At 38.0% G+C, this 25,754-nt stretch overlaps 1 protein-coding gene across 2 annotated transcripts in view; it reads right to left on the minus strand.

Annotated features, from left to right (window-relative positions):
* Positions 1–225: 225 nt before the first annotated feature.
* DNAJC5B (DnaJ heat shock protein family (Hsp40) member C5 beta) overlaps positions 226–25,754 on the minus strand; it is an 85,803-nt gene continuing 60,274 nt past the window's right edge. The window contains exons 4-6 of one of the 2 annotated variants that reach the window (XM_030795260.1): positions 24,603–24,816; positions 20,937–21,108; positions 226–1,541 (exon numbers count right to left, since the gene is read on the minus strand). In XM_030795260.1, coding sequence (XP_030651120.1) covers positions 1,447–1,541; positions 20,937–21,108; positions 24,603–24,816 — 481 coding nt within the window. In that variant the 3' untranslated portion in view covers positions 226–1,446. The remainder of the gene's footprint in view (positions 1,542–20,936; positions 21,109–24,602; positions 24,817–25,754) is intronic. The other variant, XM_003274810.4, reaches the window with a different exon arrangement.

Below are 25,754 nucleotides of genomic sequence, written 5' to 3' on the forward strand. Positions count from 1 at the left end.
TCAGATTTCTTTCACTTTAGCCATTTTATCTGGTGGACCAACTTGGAAGGTGGTCAGGGCAGATATGAAAACAGAGCCATAGAGAGATTAGCTATGTTATTTTCATCTCACTTGGTCACAAGGCTAGTTAATGAAAGTTTAGATTAAAACCAGTTTTCTTAACTTTCAAACCAAGGCTCTGTCTACTTGATTACATAGAAAAATAATTTCAGTAACTAAAGAGTTAGAGGGGAATTTTAATGACTTCAGAAGTGTCAGAGCTATAACACTAATTCTCACTTACAATATATATTTAGCAGCAATTAACTATAATTTTTTGGGGCGGAATAAGAAACAAGAAAAAAGATAAAGACATTTTATACAATATTATATAAAAACATAACAAGATCTTGAAAATGCAATATTATATAAAGAAGTAAGAAAGACCTAGAAAAATGAACACTTTTTCTGCCATAGTATTTTAGAAATAGCACATGGTTTCTACCACATAATAAATATAAGAATCAAACAAGCAAATGCAGAGATGACCTCTGGGCTTAAATTGTGTAACATGCACAGAGCTGAGCAATTTCTGGTCAAGGCAACTAATTTTAACAAAAATGAGGTGATATGTGCTTTGGTATAAATTTAGGCTCTAGCGTATAGAGTTCTACCCCTTCATGTGTTTTTTTTCCTTAGTCTGGCTAATCTGAGCCAGTTATACAAAAATTATTTTACTAGAAAATGATCAACATGCTGATGGGGTAGGTTCAGGCTCAGAATGATTTTCTGGTTCACTTACAACATTTAACCAGGTTGAAGTTTTGTTTTGTTTTGTTTTTAAGAAAATCTAAAAGTACACACAAAACCTGCTTCTTCCTGGTTTTACTTACCAGTTTTCAGTAAATGCCAATTTTTAATGTTCCAAAAATATATCTTAAAAATGAGATTTTAAAATAATATAATCATCCCTTTCTGGCTTTTGAAATATTTCTATAACTTTATTGAATATTGACATGGAAGAGGCTCCACACACAAAAACTCTTTATAAGTTCTCATATATTTCGATGATCATGTTCGTGGTAGATATGAATATTGTGTTAAATGGAAGAAGAGTGGCTTTTGTTCTGGAATATTACTTTGGTCAGTTAGGAATTAGATCTGCCTCACGTAAAGGGCAGGTTCATAAAGGCTGTACAATTCCACTGTCCTACATCAGGCAAGGCGCGTAAAATAACTCTTCAGGCCTTTATTCACCCAAATTGAATGTGTTTCATAAGAAATTCTACTCAGAGAGAAAGTCTGCATACTGAGAAAATTATATAGCAATCATGTTTTCCTAACCCAAAAATAAAACACCAAGATGGAAAAGTTCACAGCACTTTATGCCCCACACGCTCCCCTACGACCATCTGGAGACAAGACTGAACTGAGAGGAGGGACTGTGGACTCTCTGAGAGCTCAATATCAAATGTCTGTGCAATAACTTCGAGATCCTTCTTTGATTAGCTGTGTTTTCTCGTTTGCATTTGTAGGCTGGAGAAAAACTGGAAAGTCCAAATCTAAAAATAAACAAAGCAAAGCAATAAACACTCTCATCATGTTACAGTTCTTTTAATGAAGCAAGTGATAGGTATTTTTGTGGAAATCATGACTGGCAAATCAACTCAATTCATAAGATATCAATATACCTACCATTTTAAGGACTTCGAAAGGGAGGAGGCACTGTCTTTACCCTTTATTCAAGTTTTGTCAGTTATGGAATTATAAAACCAAAGCACCAAACCCAGCTTTCATCTGGAGGGCACTTGCTGAACCTGGTGAACTTGAACTTTAGTTTTCACCATCTTGTGGGGATACAGACAGAACCATCACATATAGTTGTGCAGATTGGAAACTGAACATTATCAAAGGGCACCTTTCATATAGACTACAATGTATATCTACAGGAAAGGTATAGTTTATATGAAAGATGCACCCTGGCATTATGTAGTGTACAATTGGATGACTGGCCCTTGTTGGGACAGGAGTTAAAACTGAGAGTTTGCTTAGAGGGAGAGTCTAATAGAAATATCCTCACATAAAGCTAGTGCCCAAAATGGTTATGCTTTCTCTAAAATCACTAAATCTACTCCTAAATCTACAGAGAGATTTGTTAGCATTTGATTTGGGTGCTGAGTTGAGAAAGCTGCCCTAAAAATGTTCAATGGCAAGCCAATGTATACACAAGTTGGCGGACCAAGTTTTCAATATCTCTGTGTTCTAAGAAACCTCAAGATGACAATTTAGTTTAAAGAGGTCCAGTGCAAGATGTGCTCTCAGGCACTTAGCAAAAGTGAATGACCTCACCTTCAACCTAGGCCTCAAAATATCATAATAAAATTGCAAGAAACATGAGCTCACAGTAAAAACTATTAGAGGTAGAGAAATAGATGTGTGTGTGTGTGTGTGTGTGTGTGTGTGTGTGTGACAGAGAGAGAGAAAGAGAATGAGAGAGAGAGAGAGAAAGAGAATGAGAGAGAGAGAGAGAAAGAGAAAGAGAGAGAAAGAGACAGAGAGAGAGATTACATATAGAAACAATGCATGCTAAGATCCAATATAAACAGCAGAAGGCCAAATCAGACCCAGAAAGACTTCAAGAACTGCTTTTATCAGACACAGAATACAAAATAATTATGTTTTAAAAGTAATTAAATAAATTAAATAAAATAATAGATCTTAAAAATTTTAAACAGAATTTCTGGAGATTAAAACATGGAAAAAACCTTCTTGAATTGGCTTAACAGCTAAAGAAAGAATTAGTGAAGTAGAAAACAGATTGGAAGAGATTATCCAAAATTTAAGAGAGACAAGGAGAAAATATAAAAGAGGTTAAAGGACATGATGGATAGAATTATAAGGTCTAACATATCTAACATAACTTTCAGAAAGAAATAAAAAAAAAGAGACAATATTTGAAGATTTGATGGCTGAGACTATTCTAGAATTGATGAAATACACCAATCCATAGATCCAAGAACAAGCCAGGATAAATTAAAGAGTGCAGTGGCTCACTCCTGTAATCCCAGCACTTTTGGAGGCCGAAGCAGGCAGATCACGAGGTCAGGAGATCAAGACCATCCTGGCCAACATGGTGAAACTCTGACTGTACTAAAAATCCAAAAATTAGCTGGGCATGGTGGCACACACCTGTGGTCCCAGTATTCGGGAGGCTGAGGCAAGGAGAACTGCTTGAACCCGGGAGGCAGAGGTTGCAGTGAGCTGAGATTGCGCCACTGCACTCCAGCCTGGTGACAGAGTGAGACTGTATCTCAAAAAAAAAAAAATATATATATATATTTAAAACATCTTAGTCACATTGCAGAACAAAAGACAAGGATTTTAGGCTGGGTGCAGTGGCTCACGCCTGTAATCCCAGCACTTTGGGAGGCTGAGGCAGGCAGATCACCTGAGGTCAGGAGTTCAAAACCAGCCTGGCCAATGTGGTGAAACCCCATCTCTACTAAAAGTACAGAAAAAAATTAGCCAGGCATGGTGGCAGGTGCCTGTAAGCGCAGCTATTTGGGAGGCTGGGGCAGGAGAATCGCTTGAACCCGGGAGGTGGAGGTTGCAGTGAGCCAAGAGCAAAACTCTGTCTCAAAAAAAAAAAAAAAAAAAAAGAAAGAAAAAAGAAAAGACAAGGATTTTAAAAGCAATCTTACTTCTCAATAGCAAATATGGAAGCTAAAACTACGGAGCTAAAAAAACTATGAAGCTAAAACATATTGAAACTATGTCTCCAGTATACTGAAAGAAGACATCAATCTATATTTATTGACAAACTCCCTTAATAAGTTACATTTCTTTTTTAAAAGAGCATGATAAAGATATTTTCAGACAGTAAAAACAAATTTTTCTAACTGCAGACCCAATTTAGAAGATATAATTCAGGCAGAAACAGTTATCAGATGAAAGAATTGAGCTGTAAAAAGAAAATAATTGAAAAAAAACAGTAAATATGTCAGTAAAACCAAATAATTATTAAATATATAAAGCAATAATAAAAATTTATGAGGCTTAAAATTGAGAAAAATCTAAAATATAAAAATAATGTATAAGTCAGAAATAGATTGATCAGGGTTAAAGTGTTACAGAATTCTTGTATCGTTCAAGAGGAGGGTAAAGATAAGAATTGACTTTAAACTTTAACAAATTAAATACATTTGATAAATTTTCAGGGTAATTCCAAAAGAACAGAAAAGAGAATATAATTTCCAAATCAAAGGACAGAAGGAAATCAAATAAGAAAAGACACTCTGACAATTTAAAAGAAAAAAAAAGAGAAACAGGAAAAACATGTCAACTTAAAGTGATAAATATAATGATTAAAAAATTACCAGAAAGTAGGTATATGTATATATCTTATTACATGTCCAGCAGTGTTCTTAGCACTTTATGTATATTAACTCACTCAATAGCTATAATAATGCTATGAGGTAGGGTTGTTATTATAACCATTTTACAAATGAGAAAATGGGGGCACAGACTGTGTAACTAGACTAAGGTTACACGGGTAGTAAGTAATAGGGCTGATATTCAAACCAAGGCAGTGTTTCCCAGAGGTCTGTTCTCTTCAAGACTATTTCTCTATTGCCTCTCACAAAAAGTAGGTTAGTAGAAAAAGATCAAAGTACATTATATTGAAGATAATAAATACCAATGGATATAATACTCTATTTAAAAGAAAAATATTGTCAGACTGAATTTTAAAAACCCAAGCTACATTAAAAAATAAGGATAAAAATAGAGAGTAAAATGATGAAAACATATTTATCACACAAACACTAGTGGGAAGAAATCCAATGTAAGTATATTTTAACAGACAAAATAAGATATAAGGCAAAAGCATTTCTGGAGCTAGAAGTAACTCCATAATAATAAAATGTTTAATTCACCAAGTAGCTGTAAATATTCTAAATTTATATATACTAATAACATAACCTCAAAATCAAAATCATAAATCAAAAATCGAGAGAACTTTATAGAGAAATAGAAAAATTCATCATCACAGTGGAAAATTTGACTGCTTTCAGCACTTAACTCCTGAAATCAAGCAAGGAAATCTTATGTAGAATTTGAAAAGGACTATGTTATGGACTGAATTGTGTCTCCCCAAAATTCGTATGTTGAAGTCCTAATTCCTAGTACCTTACAATGTGATCATATTTGGAGATAGGGTCTTAAAGAGGTAATTAAGTTAGAAGGAAGTCACTAAAGAGGGCCCTAATCCAATAGGACTAGTGTCCTTATAAGAAGAGATTTGGACACAAAGGAAACACCATGTGAAATCACAGGGAGATGAACAGCTACAAAACAAGAAGAGGAGTGTCAGAAGAAACCAACCCTGCTACAATGATCTCTGACTTCTGACCTCCAGAACTGTGAGAGAATAAATTTCTGTTGTTTAAACCCCCAGTTTGTGGTACTTTGTTATGGCTTCCTTAGCAAACTAATATATACAATAAATTAGCTTTATTCAATAGACATATATGGAACAATGAACGTAACAAATGCAGAATGTGTTGTTTTGAAGCAATGTAGAACATTTATAAAAACTGGCTAAGTTCCAGGCTGTACAGCAAGTCCTAAGACATTTCAAAGCACTGGTATCATAGTGTTGACATTTTCTGATCACAGAGCAGTCAAGTTAGATACAAACAACAAAAAGTAACCTCGAAATCCCAAGATTGAAAATTAAGATATGCACAGGCCTAGCTTAAAGAAAATATCATAATAGAAATCAGAAAATATTTAGAACTCAGATGATGAGAACAATATAAGAACGTGTGTGTGTGTGTGTGTGTGTGTGTGTGTGTGTGTGTGAAGCTAAAGTATAACTTATAGGAAAATTCAAAATTTATAGCCTTAAATTTTTAATGTAAGAACAGAGGAAGGGCTGAATATTAAGAAGTACAAAAATTAAGATGTTAGAAAATGAACAAAATAAACTGAGAAATAAGAAAGAAAGAAAGAAATTAAGTAGAAACAATAACAAAACCAAAAGTTGTTTATTTGAGAAGACTGATAAGACTGTAATACATCTGGTGAGAATGGTTAAAAAAAAAAAGAGAGAGAGAGAAAGCATTAATGACCAATGTAAAGAATAAAAAATAGAATAATCATGCAGATACTATAGATGTATAAAGAATAAGAGGAAATCTTGAAGAAACCATTTTTTCTTTTTGTAAAAAAAGAAGGGAAACCTAACTGGTGTATAAACATTAAATAAATTAAATCAATAGTTTAAAATTTGCACAGTTACATGCTAGCCCAGAAAGTTCTTCAAAATCCTGTAGAAAGAATCCCAGTATTACACAAACTCTCCAAAAGAAGTAAAAAGCAAAGGAATACTTCATAATTTACTTCATGAGGCACAATCTTGATACAAAATACAGTAAGGAAAGTTTAAGAAAGAGAAATTATAGACCACTCTCATTAACATTGTCACAAACATCTAAAACAAAATATTGACCAGCTCATTTCATCAAATAATACAATAGTTAATACATGAAGACTATGCTGAGTTTAATTATCTAAGGAGTGCAAGGTTGTTTTAATATTGGAAAACCAATTCATATAATTCATCACATTAACAGATCAAAGGAGAAAAATCATGACCATCTCTGATGAAGAAAAAATATTTGAAAAAATTTTACTTCCGTGATCAAATATGAAGGTCTAACAAAATAGGAATAGAAGACAATTTTCTTAACCTGATTAAAAACCTATGGCAAACCTACTAATTATGACGCAACCCTGAAAGTACCTTCTCTTCAACATTTTACTAGTAGTCTTGGCAAACACAGACAGGCAAAACAAAAAATGGGTTCACATACTTGGTGTGGTTTAAAAAAAATAAAAAATGATAAGAGATGGAGGGGAAGAATCAAAACTGTCAGTACTCACAGATGAGACAAACAGTTATGTAGAAATCCTAAAGAATTTACAGGTAAATAATTAAAATTAGCAAGAGAGTTTAGCTAGTTTCTTGGATTCAAAAATCAATGTTTTTAAAAGTACATTTCTATATGCCAGAAAACAAGTAGAAAAATACATATATAATTGATTGGTAGTAAGAAAAATGGTAAAGTATTAAAAAATAAATGTAATAAAGGTATAGAAAATACATCCTTAGTGAAGGCCAATAAATGGTGAAATATACCATGTCACATATTAAAAGACTCAAATTCTTAAAGGTGTCAATTCTACCTGTTGATCTGTAGATTCACTGCAATTCTAACCAAGATCCTAAAAAGTTTTGCTTAGGGAATTCTTGTTAAATAACTTGACAAAAACCTGATTTTGAGATTTATATAAGAAAGCAAAATGCTAAGGATATATGACTCTCCTGAAGTACAAGTGAGGAGGACTTGCTTAAACAGATATTAGGGATTGTTATAAATGGGCTTGGTATTGCATAAAATAAAAAAAAAAAAAGACCAATGGACTAGAACAGAAAGCCCAGAAACTGCTCCATATATCTACTGAAACTTAATGTTTATCAAAACCAAAATTAGAAATCAGTGTGCTGAAGCAATTCGTTGTCTATCTGGAAAAAAAATGAAATTGGAGTCCCACATCATACCACATGTAAAACATCAATTCCAGGTGATTAAACTCTTATATGTGAAAAGGCAAAACTATAAAACTTCGAAAATCTATATAGGAGAACATCTTTATATGTTTGAGGTAGTACAGGATTTCTTAATCAAACTACAAAAATCACTAAACATAAAGGCAAAGACTGAAAGTCTGTCTACATTAAAATCAAGAACTTTGATTCATCAAAAAAATGCCATAAAGAGTAAAACACCAAGTCACAAACTGGGAGAATATGTTTTAAATAAACATAATCAATGAAGAATCAATACCCAGAATATTTTAAAAATCAGTAAGGAAAAGGCAGATGACATAATTTTAAAACCTGCAAAAGATCTGAATGGGCATTTCATAGAAGGGGATCCCCAAATGAGCAATGAACATATGAAAAGATGTTCAACTTTAATCAAGGAGATAAAAATTAGAACCACAATGACACACCATTTCCCACCTACTAGATTGTCACACATTTACCATCTGGGGATGTCAAGTGGAGGCAAGGGTGTGGGGCAACAGGAACTCTCGTTAACTGTTAGTGGGAACGTAAATTAGTGCAATGATTTTGCAGAACTGCTTGATGTTACCTAATAAGTTGTACAAGTGCATATCCTTTGACTAAGTAATTGCATCCTCCGTATATACCTAGAAAAACTCTAGCATTCATGCACCAGAAAATACATGCAAGAATATTCATAACAGCACTGTTTGTAATGGCAAAAAGTGGACAGTACTCAAATGTCCATTAGCAGTAGAATGGATAAGTAAATTATGGGATGTTCTCCCAAAATATTATACAACAGTGAAAATACATGCATGACAGCCACAATGTGAATGAATTTCAGAAGGACAACGCTGAGTGGAGCACACACAGACATAAAATGGGAATAACAGACACTGCGGGCTGCTAGAGTGGGGAGGGGAGAAGCAGACATGGGTTGAAAAACTAACTATTGGGTACTATGCTCACTACCTGGGTGACAGGATCTGTACCCCACACTTCAGCGTCACACAATATACCCATGTAACAACGCTGCACATGTACCCGCGAATCTAAAATAAAAGTTGAAACTATTTTTTTTAAAAAAAAAATATTAACAGTAAAAATAAAGTTGAAGAAAGATAATTATTGCATATAACTCTATTCATTTACAGTTCAAAAATAGGGAAAACCAAGCAGTATGCCGTTAGGATTATAAATATAGTTGTAATACTAAAAAGAATAGTAAGAACTGGTTACACATGATTTAAGATCATTACGTCTGAGGAGGGAAGAGCAAACAAGGAGCTCTAAAGGTGATGGTAACATTCTTTTTCTGAGGTAGAAACTCAGGTCATATTTATTTGTATCACTTAATATTTGAGAAAAACAATAACAGATAAAGGAGTTAGGTGAATTACCCCCAGAACCTCAACCAGTATCTTAGAGAGCTGAGGCCTGAGCCAGGATTGTCTGACTCCACAGCCCTCTGTCCTAGCCCCTGGCGTGGACTGCCCTCAAGGTAGCTGGTGTAATAAGCTGAGTCACCTTTGCCCTGTCCCTTTTCGTGGATGTTAATGCTTTGCTTAGGCCTGTGATTTCCTCCACTCGCTGTGCTGCGTGAATTTGCAGAGAACAAAGGACTCTCCTTTTCTGAAGGAAGGGTGTTCAGTTTCTTTTTCTAGTCAAATCTTGGTCTACCCTCTCCCCCACTATATATTTTTAAAATTGAGATGAGATTCACATAACTTAAAACCAACCATTTTAAAGCAAACAATTCAGTGGCATTGAGTACATACACAGTTAATGTATGACCCACACTTTATCTAATTGCAAAACATTTCTATCTCTCCAAAAGGAAACCCAGTCCCCATTAAACAGTTGCTCCCTATTCTTCCTGCCCCACAGGCCCTGGCAACCACCAATCTACTTTCTGCCCCTTTGGATTTACCTATTCTGAATATTTCATATAAATGGAATCGTACAATGTTTGTCCTTTTGTGTCTGATTTCTTCCATCTAGCATGATCTTCCCAGGTTCATCCACATTGTAGCATCCACATGTATCAGTACCTCATTCCTTTTTATGGCTGAATAATATTTCACCTCCCCTCTATATTTTTGCATTTTTCTCCATGGAGTCCCTCAAGTCCTTTTCCCCCTTTCCTAGGTAATCCTACCACTCTTGCACTTCTCTAGCACACTGGGGATGGGAATATCCAGCTACTTCCACTTATCACGTTTCATTTTGATGGTTTGAACCTTTGTCTAAGCATATCTCAGTTTGGGTTTCTTTGCAAAAATAGTCATTGCACAACTTCTGCTTCATTCAATTACTTAATAAAACTATTCAATAGAACAGCCCAATATGACTCTACCTGCCTTGCCTGGCATGCAAAGCTCCGTTCACCATCTTATCCACAAGAATATGGGGAGAGGCTGTGACAATTCTTTGGTTGTACTAAGATTGGTCCCTTCTAGAGTGCACCATCCCCAGAATCCCCTACCCCTCAACTCCTCCTCCTTCTTAAAGTCTTCTGCTTTAGATGTCACTTCCTGGGAAAGTGTTCTCAACCTACATGCAGGTGAGGCCCCAAGTGCTCACTTTCACAGCCCCTGTGCTTCTCCTTTGGCAGGCTTATTGTACCTGTAAATTAACTAGCTCTTCATGTGATAATTTACTTAATATTTGTCTCCCCTTCTCCCCTTCTAGTTTGTAAGATCCAAAGTACCAGGAACTATGTCTTCATTTTCTCTAGCCCCTGGCATGGCATCAGGCAAATACTAAGTGCTCACTAAATGTTTGCTGTTGAAAGACTATCTCAATAAACCTGACCAGTAAGTTTGCTTACTGAACCTTGATGGCCAAAAATCAAAGAAATCTTGGGTTCACTTTGAGCTGCTTTTTGGGGGAGCATTCAGAGCTGACAAACCTGTTCTACTGCTCTGGCCCAAGACCTTGATGGTGCTTGCTTGATATTTTAATATAAAGAAGAAGCAAAGCATTCTTGACTAGTTGCAAGCATTGTTTTCTACGCATTATTTTTAGAAATTGATTCCTTTTGACTGGGGGAAAGGGGTAGGAAGAAGCTTGAGTGGGGAGTGGCAAAAAGAGGAAGGATGAATTTAATCTCTTCCTTGGTGCCTTTTTCCTGGGCAGTAAGATGTGATGAATACTAAATAGCAAATGTAATAAATGTCTCAATATCTTGGCCAAGAGTGAAAGTCTAATTACAAGCCATATGGCCTCTTCTTCTCAGTGGTTGTGTGGTCGTGAATGTATTTGGGTTTTATCCAGGTGAGTGGCAGGAACAGTTAAGCAGTCAACAGATTTTTCTATGCACCGAATCTCACATTTTTAGATCCAAGGTTAATAGTATAAAACACTTTCTCTTTTATTCTCCCTCCTTTAAAAAAAATTGAGGAAAACATGACTCCACAGTTTTTTTTGTTTGTTTGTTTGTTTTAGGGTTTTGCTGGAAATTTTGGTTGGATGTCGTTCTACTGCCTTCAGCTTGGAAAACCAAACTGAATTTAGATCTTATATTTTGGGTTTGCTTTGCCAGGGTGTTCAGAGGTAACTGGTTCCAATTTGGGCTCTTGCTTCCATACCTTCTCTCTCTCTCTCTCTCTCTACCGCCCCCCCCACACACACATGCCCGCACGCACACACACTGCATACACATACATTTTCCCATGAAACAAGGCTCTCTTTCAAGATGGTCTGTAAAGCCCTCATAGTGGAATTCCAATTTCATCATGGCCTTCAGCTGCTAGAGGAGTATAGGGTCTAAGTGAGCTTTTTAAAAATATACCACCCAAAATTTCATAAAGTAGAACTCCTAATTTGTGAACATATGAAAGTAAGGGAAATAAGTTGGTACCTATTACCTTTTACCTTTAAGATTTAAAATTTCCAAAGACAACAAAACTGGGGAAGGGTTCCCCCAAGACACAGTCTGTCTTCCATTTTATCTTGATTGATTCATTAGAATAATAGAATGCCTCTATGTTCCCGGGATCCCATTGGGAGTATATTTCTATTTTAAGAAAGACATAGGAATCTGCTTATAAGTTCTGTAGTTGCCAGTGAATACTGAAGATGCCACTGTTTGAACTTCCCCCCTTTATTTCTTAAAGGTAGAAGCTGGATTATTCTTTCTGATATAGTTTAAAGGGACATAAAAACCCAAACAAATCTCTCCCTTCTGCTACCAAATCCCACCCTGTACCACCACTATTGAACAGAGATTGGTACAATTTTGTATCATCAAAAGGTATCTTAGACTTTAGCTAGAGTCAAGGAGTAAGCATGTTTGAATATGCATATAATAACAAATACACAAGAAAAAGTCATAGATACATAATTAGAATTGTTAAAACTATCTTAAGGCAGGTGAAAAATATTTCTAATAGTTTTTGTAAGTCAACAGTTAAGAAAGGATTTGATATTTCAAATTTGGATTTCATAAATTAAGAAATAGTTATAATGTCCTATAACATGTACTTAAAAGTGAAATTTGTGGTGTTTGGTCACTGATATGATTTGGCTCTGTGTTCCCACACAAATCTCATCTTGAATAGTAATCCCTACATGTCGAAGGAGGTGATTGGATCATGGAGACGGTTTCCCCCATGCTGTTCTCTTGATAGTGAGTTATCACAAGATCTGATTAGGTTAAAAGTGTGGCACTTCCCTTTCACTCACTCCTGTCTCTCCTGCCGCCTTGTGAAGAAGGTGCTTGCTTCTCCTTCACCTTCCTCCATGACTGTAAATTTCCTGAGGCCTCCCCAGCCATGCAGAACTGCGAGGTCAATTAAACCTCTTTTGTTTATAAATTACCCAGTCTCAGGTGGTATCTTTATAGCAGAGTGATAACAGACTAATACAGAAAATTGGTACAGGCAGAGTGGGTTACTGCTATAAAGATAACCTGAAAATATGGAAGTGACTTTGGAACTGGGTAACAGTCAGAGGTTGGAACAGTTTGGAGGGCTCTGAAGAAGACAGGAAGATGTGGGAAAGTTTGGAATTTTCTAGAGACTTGTTGAATGGCTTTGACCAAAATGCTCATAGTGATATGAACAATGAAATCCAGGCTGAGGTGGTCTCAGATGGAGATGAGGAACTTGTTGGGAACTGAAGCAAAGGTTACTCATGCTATGCTTTAGCAAACAGACTGACAGCATTTTGCCCCTGCCCTAGAGATCTGTGGAACTTTGAACTTGAAAGAGATGATTTAGGGTATCTGGTGGAAGAAATATCTAAGCAGCAAACATTCAAGAGGTGATCTGGCTGATTCTGAAAGCCTTCAGTTATATATGTTCACAAAGAGATGGTTTGAAATTGGAATTTATGTTTAAAAGGCAAGCAGAGCATAAGGTTTGGAAAGTTTGCAGCCTGACTATATGGTAGAAAAGAAAAATCCATTTTCTGGGATGGAATTCAAGCCTGATGCAGAAATTTGCATAAGTAACGAGAAGCTGATTGTTAATAGCCAAGATGATGGGGAAACTATCTCCAGGGCATGTACAGACCTTCACAGAAGGCCCTCCCATCACAAGCCTGGAGGCCTAGGAGAAAAAAAAAATGGCTTCTTGGGCCAGGGCCAGGGCCCCACTGCTCTGTGCAGCTTCAAGACTTGGTGCCCTGCATCCCAGCCACTCCAGCTCCAGATGAGGCTGAAAGGGGCGAAGGTACAGCTAAGGCTATTGCTTCAGAAGGTGCCTCAAACCTTCGTGGCTTCCACGTGGTATTGGGCCTGCTGGTGTGCAGAAGACAAGAGTTGAACTTTGGGATCCTCTGCCTAGATTTCAGAGGATGTATGGAAATGCCTGGATGTCCAGGCAGAAGTCTGCTGCAGGGGTAAAGCCTGCATGGAGAGCCTCTGCTAGGGCAATGCAGGAGGGAAATATGGGTTTGGAGCCCCCACACACAGTCCCCACTGGGGCACTGCCTTGTGGAGCTGTGAGAAGAAGGCTACCATCCTCCAGATCCCAGAAAGGTAGATCCATCAATAGCTTGCACCAAGAACCTGGAAAAGCCATAGGCACTCAATGCCAGCTGGGAAAAGCAGCTGCAGGGGCTGTACCCTGCAGAGCCACAGGGGCAGAGCTGCCCAAGGCTATGGGAGCCCACCTCTTGCATCAACACGCCCTGGATATGAGACATAAAGTCAAAGGAGATTTTGGAGCTTCAAGATTTAATGACTGCCCAGCCAGGTTTCAGACTTGCCTAGGGCCTGTGGTCCCTTTGTTTTGACCAGTTTCTCCCATTTGGAATGGGAATATTTACCCAATGCCTGTACCTCCATTGTATCTTGGAAGTAACTAACTTGCTTTTGATTTTACAGGCTCATAGGTAGAAGGGACTTGCCTTGTCTCAGATGAGACTTTGGACTTGGACTTTTGAGTTAATGCTGGAATGAGTTAAGACTTTTGGGGACTGTTGGGAAGGCATGATTGGTTTTGAAATGTGAAAAGGACATGAGGTTTGGGAGGGGCCAGGGGCAGAATGATATGGTTTGGCTCTGCGTCCCTATCAAATTTTATCTCAAATTGTAATCTCCATGTGTCGAGGGAGGGACCTGGTGGAAGGTGACTGGATTATGGGGCTGGTTTCCCTCATCCTGTTCTCACAATAGTGAGTGAGTTCTCACCAGATCTGAAAGTTTAAAAATGTGGCACTTCCCCTTTGCGCACTCTCTCTCTCACCTGTTGCCTTGTGAAGAAGGTGCTTGCTTCTCTTTCACCTTCTGCCATGATTGTAAGTTTCCTGAGGCCTCCTCAGCCATGTGGAACTGTGAGTCAATTAAACCTCTTTTGCTTATAAATTACCCATACTCTGGTTGTATCTTTATAACAGTGTGAAAACAGACTAATACAGTAACTGAATTCAAATCATAAATGTATTTCCCTAGTTAACCCCTGTTCCTTTCTCTTATTTGTTAGTATAGTAAGGTATAAGAAGACAAAGTGTTAAGTAGCTATTACTTTTATTCTGGAGTAAAAATTTCCCCATATCAGTTTTACTATACTTTGCATCTTGACATTTCTGGATAAAAGATGGGGAGAATAATAGAAGAAAGAACTGCTAACCATATTTCCTTAAAATCAGTGCTCATGTATGAAAAACCAATTTCCTGTGGTAATCTTCATATGCTGGTCAAATCTCCAAGTACAATATAATAATCTGTAACATAGCATTTAGATGGGTAATTAATATAAAGCCCTGGCTCCACTTAGTCTTCCCCGTCCTGCCTTGTCTCATCTTAATTAGTTTTCCCCTTCCCTAAAACCAGAGTATTATGCTCTGGAGGCATTTTATCTTCTTCCTTGCCAGTGAGGGTTGGCTCTTCTGTTCTTTTAAACATCCTTATATAATGTAGATTTTTAAATGTAAATGTAAAGTTAGCTAACAGTTCCTTCAAAGAAAAATTTCTGTTGGCAAAAGTCATCAAACTTGAAATCCTGATTTATAGTACACACAAGGAAATATCCTCAGTAGTGGCTATATAACTTGCCAAACTCAGTTCAAAATGAAAATGTGAGGTACCTTATTCAAAAATTAAGAATTTTAAGACAGTGACAGCACAGCAGCAAACCAAGTGCTAGAAATCTTAGACAGTGCAACAAGGCAAGAAAAAGAAACAAAAGGAATACAGATTGGAATGGGAGAAATAAAACTGTTTCTATTTGTAGATGATATAATTGTCTACATAGAAAATCCCAAGGAACTTACACACACACAAAAATCCAAACTGTTAAATGAGTTTAGCAAAGACATGGGATACAAAGGCAATATAAAAAGAAATTGTAAATACTTGCAATGAACAACTGCAAGCAAAATTAAAACCGGTGCCACTTACAATCGCTGTCTCCAAAATGAAATACTTAGGTACCCATTTAACAAGACATTACCAGCTTTGTATGCTGAAAACTACAAAATGTTCATGAAAGAAATCAAATGAGACCTGGATAAGTAGAGATACATACTGTTGATGGATTGGAATATTCAACACAGTAAAGGTGTCAATTCTTTCCAAGCTGATCTACAAATTTAATGCAATTCCAATAAAAATCCCAGCAGGATTTTTCTGTAGATATAGACAACTAGATTCTAAAATTTATATGGAAAAGCAAAGATACTAGAAGAGCCAAAACAATTTTGTAAAAAAAATAAAGTTGGAAGAATCACACTACCTGATTTTAAGGCTTACTTTAAAGCTACAAGAGAGCAAGACAGTGTGGAATTGATGAAGAGACAGACAGATAGATCAATGGGACAGACTAGAGAGTACAGGAATATGTTCATAGAAATATGGGCAATTGATTTTTTTTTTTTTTTTTGAAATGGAGTCTGGCTCTGTCGCCCAGGCTGGAGTGCAGTGGCGCGATCTCCACTCACTGCAAGCTCCACCTCCCGGGTTCACACAATTCTCCTGCCTCTGCCTCCTGGATTTGTTTTTATTTTTATTTTTATTTTTTTGAGATGGAGTCTTGCTCTATCACCCAGGCTGGAGTGCAGTGGCACGACCTCTGCTCACTGCAACCTCTGCCTCCCGAGTTCAAGCAATTCTCGTGCCTCAGCCTCCTGAGTCGCTGGGATTACAGGCACCTGCAACCGTGCCCAGCTAATTATTGTATTTTTAGTAGAGACAGGGTTTCACTGTGTTGGCCAGGCTGGTCTTGAGCTCCTGGGCTCAAGCGATCCACCAGCCTCCGCCTCCCAAAGTGCTGGGATTACAGATGTAAGCCACTGTGCCCAGCCCTGGTCAACTGATTTTTGGCAAAGATGGAAAGACAATTCAATGAAGAAAGGATACATAGTAGAGACCATGTAGAGGATACAGAGAACATTTTCAACAAATGTTCTTAGAACAATTAGATTCCATATTCAAGAAGAAAAAAAAAAGAGTCTGAACCTAAACCTCACACCTTATATGAAAATTAACTCAAAATATGTCATAAATCTAAATGTTAAACATAAAACTCAAAAACTTTTAGAAAACATTGGAGAAAGTCTTTATGACATAAAGTTAGTCTGAGTTCTCAACATAACACCACAAAAGCACAATCAATTAAAAAAAACTGATAAATATGATTTCATCAAAATTTTCATCTGCGGAGAAGCAGGAAAAGGGCATAATAACATGTGGATATCACATTTTTGTAAAACAAAAAAAAATTCACACAAAAATTGTATAAATGTAATTGTGTTTTGGTATCCTTGAGTGGTGCCTGAGGGTGGACTGTAGAGTTACGTTGGACTCTATGCCCTCCTTTGGTGGTTGAATTTTTATGGGCATCTCTTACTTATAAACAAAGTCCTAAACCTCCCCACCACAGGCAGCTTTCAAATGAGCAGCTGGCTAGAAAAGCCATGCAGAGGTGAGGGTTGATTCCTCAGATTCCTCCCAAGTCTAAAATCCTAAGATTTTTTGATTAGATCCTACCTAAGAATGAAGGATTCCCCAAGTGATAAAAAGTTTGCCATTTTTGAATTAAATTTCAGAATCACTAAAATAAGATTCTTAAAGCCCTAGTGTCATACCAGTGCCTTCTAATGGATTCAAACCTTGATGAATGCTGTTTGTTCTTTGTCCTGAGTCACTTGATTTTTAAGTGGCTAGTAGACTCTTTCAAGCGTATTTTCTTAAAGAACCTTAAGTGAGTTCCCTTCTTTTGCAGAGCGGATGCAAGTGCAGTCCACTTATTGGACCACAGTCCAGAAAGCTTAGTCTTCAGATGAAGTCTGATTTTCATCCTTAACCAGCCTGAGCTCTGGATTAGTGGAGTACAAACGTGAATCTAACTAATAGAACTAACTGCAAATAAGGCATAGTTCCTTATAAGGAAAGGGTAGATTCAAGAGCAGTGCTGGATTTACTGCACAGTTAATGAAACTTCAGCTCAGGGACCCCCACCTGTGCACAGCCTTCCAAGGGCCTGTTGGGGCCCTAACGATGTGTTCACATTTTTTGTTATTTGCAAAAGACAGATATTTTGGCCACAATCAACAAAAACATCTCTTTCCACTTTGACTTTCCTTCCATCACATTTCTGTCTGATGAGTGGCAACAGAGGGACTGTAGACATTTTGGGGATTTGATTGAGGGGATAAAGAGTTAGGGATAGGTTTCAGTTGAATTTAGTGGGATATGTTTTTGTGGTTTGCAGCAACTCTGTTTGTTAATTATTGTTAGCCCTACGAGTGTAGAAATGACTTTAGGTAGATTCCTACAGCTCACTGTGCCAATTCACTTGCTGAGGGGACATGAAAATCTAAACCAATGGTGATGTTACAAAATGTGAATGTGTCCATTGGGCTCTAATGCTGGGAGTATTGGTCGGAGTAAGGACAACAAGATTTGAAATGTACAAAATCAAAGGTGTTCTGTGGAAAATTCCTCCAAATCTTATATCTTCTATATGAAATAAACTAAATAGGTGTTTTCCTAAATTTGACAACAATCCCTAAAAATGTAGACAACATTATCAATAATGAGTTGTAAAGCTGAAATAAACTTTTCTAATTTACCAGTAATAAAACTTTTTGATCAAACATGCTAGAGGAAAGGCAGATTTTTCTATTTTTTTGATAGAAAATATTTCAAAATGTCCAGGCATGGTGGCTTACACCTGTAATCCTAACACTTTGGGAGGCCAAGGCAGGAGGATCATGAGGTCAGGAGATCAAGACCATCCTGGCTAACACAGTGAAACCCGATCTCTACTAAAAATACAAAAAATTAGCCAGGTGTGGTGGCACATGCTTGTAGTCCCATCTACTCGGGAGGCTGAGGCAGGAGAACTGCTTGAACCTGGGAGGCGGCAGTTGCAGTGAGCCGAGATCGTGCCACTGCGCTCCAGCCTGGGCAACAGAGAGAGAGACTTCGTCTCAAAAAAAAAAAAAAAAAAAAGGAAAATATTACAAAATTATTGCTATATTAATATGAAGAAGCAATCAATGGATGTGCAGCCACAAAGCCTCAGGGGAAGCGTATTGCAGAGGTGTGCCAGGCAGTTAATTAAACAATTGCGATTTTTCTAGATTTTGTAAAATTTATGGTATTGTTAAGTATTTAAGCCTTGCAATTTGTTGTGATTTCTTCTTCTCATTCTAAATATATATTCACTTTCAGATCTAATTTTGTGTTCTTTTTCTTAAAGAGGTTTGCCCAAATTGTGTAAATTTCAAGTCCCACAAAATCTGGATCCCTGCATAGGAGCTGTTAAATATTTAGAAATAAGATAAAGGTTTTCCTTTTGGTTAAGAATTCTTAACATAGTCAAACAGGATCGTGGTTTACTTCATCCAGGATCTGACCTCTGTGATGGAATTGGTAGCTCTGGGGTGTCAGAGCTGAGAACAGTGAGAGACATGTAGATTCATCACCAATCACCCAGCAGGGAGGAAACCTGGGTAGAATCTGGCACCTGCTATGGATTTCTGTTCCAGAAAAGAAATCTTCCACAAAGAAGGTCTACTGAAATGACCTGGTGGAGCCTTTATCTAATTTAAAACAGGAAAGACTGTGAGGCTGTTCAGAGAAGTGTGAAACACTGGATTGGGAATATCTAGGTTCAAGTCACCTAGGTTTGGTTTTCCCACTGTAAAGGAAAAGTTCAGTTAGGTTGACCCAGTGGAGGTTGTTGAAGATACTCTCCTATCTTGCTGTCTCTTCTGGTCCTGTCAGTGACTGAGTACTGGGCTGGGCTGATGGATGTTATGGGAGATCCTATGGTCTATGGGGCCAGCAACCCCTGACATAATCTTGCAACAGTTTCTCTCCTTTACAAGAGCAGATAGGATTCAGATGCTAGGATTGTCATTCTCAGGCAAGTTGTGTCAATGTCACGGACCTTTTCCTGAAGAAAAGGAGTTTCCATGCATACATTACTCCTCAACCCATTTACTTGTAATCCTGCTTGCTTGGTCTTCTTGGTATATATGCCCCCATTAAAAGATTAATTTGTCCTTTTATATCTCAAATAAAGGAAAAGAAAGTTATAATTCTGTTTCACCATGGGCCCACAATTTGGCTTCAAGGTCAGTAATAAAAAATGGTCAGAACACCCTCTCTGTTTGCTGGACTGGCCACCTACAGGTCCCCACAACAAGGGGTCCCAGGTTTCAAGAAAACTCCTTCTGTCCTCTCTGAGCTCCCAATCCTGAAAGAGTCTGGGAATCTGTACAATTCACATGATTGAAGACCCCTTCCTCTGAGCTGGAGTCAGGGTGGGTAATACCTGGATATTACTTAACACTGCATTTCATAGGGAATAAAAGGTGTGCAGAAGCCTTTAACTAGTCTCCAATGCTTGACAACCTGGAATTTCCATTGCAGTGTGATCAAAAGAATCAGAGTACAATATAGTCCAGAAAAGTACACTGTTCCTAATTTTAGCAGTTCTGACAAAAATGGGCCACTGTCTGAATTATCAAGTAATTCTTTTATTTGACTGTCTAGGTTTTTTGGGGATTCAGTGATAAAGTCTGTACTCCAGGATAACTATGAGAGAGAATAATGGGAGAGAATGACAGGAGGATCTTGGCTGTAAGGTGGAGCAGGACAATGGCAGGTCTGATCCCAGCTTCTTTAAACAAAGGCATTTCCCAGAGGACATAAAGTATTCCTGGTGCTGTGAATCCTGTGAGATCTCATCTTTCTTTACATTTAAAAAAATTTTTTTCGTTTCTGGATAGAATGAACTTGAAGAATCAAGTACTACATCACAGTCATTCATACACATGGACATACGGAGGTGGGTTAGCAAAGCAAATAGTCCCATCCTTGATGCTGGTTTGAGGCTACTCCTGAAATAAGCTACATTTCAGGTAAAGAAGGACTTCTCTCGCCTAGTTCACCCAAATTCATAATCAAGTCATTAAAAAGAAGCAAAGTCAAGGGTTGGTGACTTTTTTTGATGCCCACTTTCTTTTATTTCAAAGGAGATCCTAAAGGAACTAGCTGAAATACTTTTTCTGTGAAAAAATTTCTACCTTGGTTCTCCTGCCCTGAGCATTCTCACCCAATCCTCCCGGAATCAAGTGCTCACTCTCTTGTAATGAGACCTGAATTATATTTCCTCTCATTCATTATCAGCATATTTCATGATTTTCTTTCTAACGGTATCAGGCACTGCTTTTCTCTATGCCTGGTGAAGGTATCTATCTTTTCATTCTCCCTAGAAGCTGTACCAAAGCTGACAGTCTGTGAGGTTCCACCCATTTGGTTGTAGGAGCTCTCCTACTATAGTGATAGCTGTCCCCATGGGACCTGGTGCTTGCTCAGGCCTGTGAGTGGACACTCTCTACCTCTGCTGTCGTCCTACCCCACCTTTTTCCACGTCAGACTTGATCTCCTCCTCCAGATCCTCTGGGGACACGTAGAAGTCCTCTTCTGGCACTGATGACTTGGGCCGGCAATGTCCACAGCAGCAGTTGCAGCAGCAGCACAGGCAGCAGCAAAAATAGCAGCCCGTCAAGAGGCCAACGATGACAAACAGGGCCTAGGGAAACAGAGGCAAAGCAAAATGAGGATGAGGGGTGATGGGGTGAGGGGAGAACCCGTGAAATCAAGTCTGCACCCAGGTACCTCCAGAGACCTGAAGACTTCACAGTTCACCCCACAGGCCACATCTTCACCCTCATCCTTACTCCACATAAGAACTATTTCACTTCCTTAGAAACCAATTTCCTGGTAAAGTTTGCCTAATAAATTAGACCCAGAGGAAATGACTTGTAGCCAAAGTAATAAAGTATGGCCTTTCCTTTTTTATTCTTAAGCTATATGGTGATCATTATTAAGAGCAGAGCAAAGCAAGACAACAACCGAAAACCCAACCAACAAAACCTCTGCAGGTCAAATAAGTTAGCAAGCCCCTGCCCAGGGGAGCTGAATCATTCTCACCAGAATGATAAAGAGTGAACTGTCCAATACCTCCCCCAACTACACTCACATTCCTGCTGGTCACCAAGTCCTGGACAGCGTCTCTCCTCAAGTCTCGCATCCTCCCTCATGCCTCTATCCTGGCCAGCAGGGCTTCAGAACAGACCTTCACTATGTCTAGTCGGGACACTTCAGCAGCCTCCCAACTGGCCTCCCTGCCTCCCCTCCAGCCTCCCTCAAATCCATGCTGCACATTGCTGATAGAGTGAACTTTCTGAAATACATGTTCTCTTGAACCCATGCGATGGCGCTCCTGCCTCTGAGATACAGCCAAGATCCTTATTATGGTGATCTGTCTCTGCCAATGCCTCCCTGCACCAGCACAGCCCTGTTCTTGCCTTTCATTGCCTTATAGCTCTGCTCTCCCTGTGGATTCATCTGTCTGGGCGTCCACCTCCCAGTTCCCCAGTCACCTAACAAAATATCCACCTGGTGTGTAAGACTCATCTTAAAGATCCCTTCTATGACATCTTTCCTGATCCTGCCCAAAACAATGACTCCCTCCTTTGTCCCCAATTGCATTTCATGCAGACTTCTACTTTGGTGCTTTTTTTAAGTGATACTTTTAGAACATTGATCAGTTTATAGCTCTGTCTCATTGGACTAGACTGTGAGCTTCCTGCAAGCTGGCACTGGCAGCTGGTCATCTTTCAGTTCCTCCTATCAAAGGACTTAGCACCTGGTATGTGTTAGATGCTTATAAAATACCAGCTGAATTAATGATTGTATAAAGTAATAAATAAACAAATGATTTGCTCCACCTGGTGAACAGCAGCAGGATTTCCCCAAAAACATGAAAGGTTTGCTTGCTGTTTGTTATAGCTAAAAATTAAAAGAAACTCTCAACTCCTCCACTGTGAAGTTATAAACAGTCAGTTTTTGTGAATTGAGCAAATCAATTTAAGATTTTATCAAAAATATGTAATTTGAAATAGAAAGAAAAGGGTTTATATACCTTTAATTGAAACACAGATTTTATCTAATTAAGGGAGCAAGAGGGATAAAGAGGACTTGTGTGCCTGTGTACTTCTTCAATAACTTCAGGTAGAAATCTTTAATGCTGACAGCCTTCACCTGCTCCACTCCTGCTTCGTAGCCCTGGACTTCATCTCTGATTCTGGCCCCAGGTATGAGGTGGAGCCTCTGGTGGCTTGGAGTAAGGGAGCTTCAGTCACATCCTCAAACATATAATCTCTTCGCTATGGAAAATTTACATTTTCGTAGTCTTAGGTAAATTACTCTGAAAACAACTGCAACACCTGCCACCTCACTAACTGTGTCCGCAGCTTCCTGTGCAGTGTTCTTGAGCCATTGCCCCAAGAAACTCCTCCCTTTTTTAAGCTATTTTTGTCCTTTTTGTTTTTACTATGCAATTCCCATATTCTCTTCTCTGAACTTTTTCTTTTCATTCATATAATGTTCTGTTCTTTATTCCAACTTGATTGTTTGCCTTCTGTGGAAATAACCTTGCTTTATCCCTTACAGTACTAGGCACAAGTAGGTGTCTAATATTTTTATAAGTACGTATCTTTGTGGTACACTGATTCATTCATGTAGTGCATATTTAACACACTATTGCTACATGCAGGGCCACTCTGATGGGTGCTGTGGAATTGGGCTTTGGCACAAGGAGAAGGAAAAGATATGTTTTCTATGGTCTTATATTTAAAGAACCACACCAGGAATTATTCTGTGTATCTCTCACACTACTGGGCAGATTCTGCTTGTCCATATGAATTTTGATCAATGTCAGCTTCCAAAGCAAGGAAGTTTATTCTCATTTTTATGCAAGCAGGCCCTGATGTGCCATCAGGTGGATGTGTGTAATTATCTGGACCTGCCTCTGCAGTGTCTTTCCATGGAAACAGTGTCACGCCCAGAGGTTGGGTTCCCACGCAAACCCACAAAAGCTTGTACTGTCCTATGAACATTCAATCTATTGTCGTAAATGACATTGTCAGTGTGTACACTCTCATTCCAAATTCCAAATCTGCTCAACAGGAACTTGTCTCTCCCCTAAGTCTTCAACAACAGAGAAAGGGGTTTCAAATGGGAATCCCAGGTATCCCCGAGAAACAGAACTCTGAGGACTATAGTAAGCAAATTAGGCTAGGTTGCAAGAATCCTTTTGCATGCTGATGTACAAAAGCATATTCTCTCTCTTCCTGCATACATAAAACTCAATTTAGCAAGATTTAGTGGAAGAAAATAGCAATCAGATACTACTGTTAAACCTGCCTTTTTAGATATCTAATAATTGTTATTATGTATTGGAACTTATATGAATGTGAACTGTCCAGAAAATATGTTGATGGACTACATGTATGACCCATGTGTAAATATACTTTTATCAGAAGATAAGGATATTAATACCACAAACAAATAAAAACCATCACCGAACATATATATACTAGAGATTCCCAGGAAACCAAACAAAATTTACCACACAAAAGTCAATTCTGATTGCACTAAGCCCTAAAAATGTCGCCCTTTTCTTGACTAGGTATCCATTTTGCTCTCTGTCCCCCTGTCTCTGCCTCTCCAATTCCCTGTCCTCCACTAGTAAATTCTCACCTTTTTCCCCTCATTTCCTTCTCCTCTACCTCACAGCAGGCTCCAAGTGAGTCTCTGACATAATTACCACTCATTCTCCCCAGTATTGTGTTTGCTGATGTAGACTATGCTATAGATAGAAAAGGACATGGCTAAATTTGCCCCGTAATAATTTATTAAGCAGTTGTCACACTAATAAATTATTTTTGGTTTTGAGCAATGAGTCAGTCCTTAATTAGTCATTATAAAGAATTAATCTGAAGCTTCAAATTCAATAAAATTAATGTCTAGAAGTATTTTAAATCATGTTGTATCTTACAATTATTTGATGAGCTAAACCAGAAATGATCCTAAATAATAGCATTCAGTGGAAGCAATATCTTCTTTTATTTACCAGAGTTTAATAGCAGGAAGGTTAGACTTCCTTTGAGATGGAATCTAAAAGAGTGATTAATATCATGGTCTTACAGGAGATTGTGAAGAAAGGAAATTCAGTTTCACCTTTGCCCACCAGCTCGACAGCATGAAGTAGGTGTTAACGTTTTCGTCTCCAAACTGCTCGGCCACGTAGAGTCCCAGCGATCCGTACTTGTCATATATGCTTCTCTTTGAAATGTCGGTAAGTATTGTGTGGGCATTGTTGATTTCTTTAAACTTCTCAGTAGCAGCTGGATCATCTGGATTCTTGTCTGGATGATGTTTCAGGGCCAATTTTCTTTTAAAATAAAAGAAAAACAAGGAGAGTGTGTTAATTGACAAGAATGAACCATGGCATTTTAGAAGGGCACTGTTCATTTATATATTCTTTATTAGTGCAAATACTGTGAAATGGTAAGTTTGAGACTAGCGGTGATTAACAAGTACATTTTCACTAAATGATGTCCCTTTTTTCGAATGCACAGGCGCAATAGTACTATTTCTCCTCTCACATTTCCCGAGGAATTCTCAGTATCTGCATGACTGTCTGAGAGACATTTGTTGTTGGCAAATATGCGAAATTTCTTTTTACCAAGAATTTATGAGTAGCCCGCCCCTACAGACCTTTAAGAGTTTCAGCAACCGGACCAGTTTACACCAAACTTCCATTTAGAACCAGAAGAATTTTCCAGAATTAACAGAACGTCACAACATATATTCTAAAAGTTCAACTCAGCTATCAAAAAAGTCTCTCCTGAACAAAATTAAGACCCCTTCACTAATCTTCCACAAGTCCTAACTATCTCTTGGTTTTCTGAACAAATACTTTGACTTCCTTTGTATTCAAATGCATATTTGGCCTCTTTCTAAATAGGCTTTTCCACTTAATAATCTATAGAAATTTTCTTGTGGGCGTAAGGCCTTTTCCTCTGTGGATCAGAAAGCAGTTCCTGAGGGACTCTGCTGGAAATTCCACCTGACTCATCTCCCTACTGTGCCTATCACACGTCTATGTAGGAACACACCTTAAGCTTTTATTTATTGTATTAGTTTAGAACAAATTGTTTCATTTTAAAACAGTAAGTCCAGAAGTAAAGCAGAAAAGTAAAGTACACCTTATAAATCAATCTACATGATAAACGGAACAAATCACATCTATTTTAGGAACTGAAGTATTATTGATTAGGAAGTAGATGAATATTTAAGGAGCTCAGCATCAGGATGCTTTAAATTACC

The sequence above is a fragment of the Nomascus leucogenys genome, chromosome 16 (assembly GCF_006542625.1).
Source record: "Nomascus leucogenys isolate Asia chromosome 16, Asia_NLE_v1, whole genome shotgun sequence".
NCBI lineage: Eukaryota > Metazoa > Chordata > Mammalia > Primates > Hylobatidae > Nomascus > Nomascus leucogenys.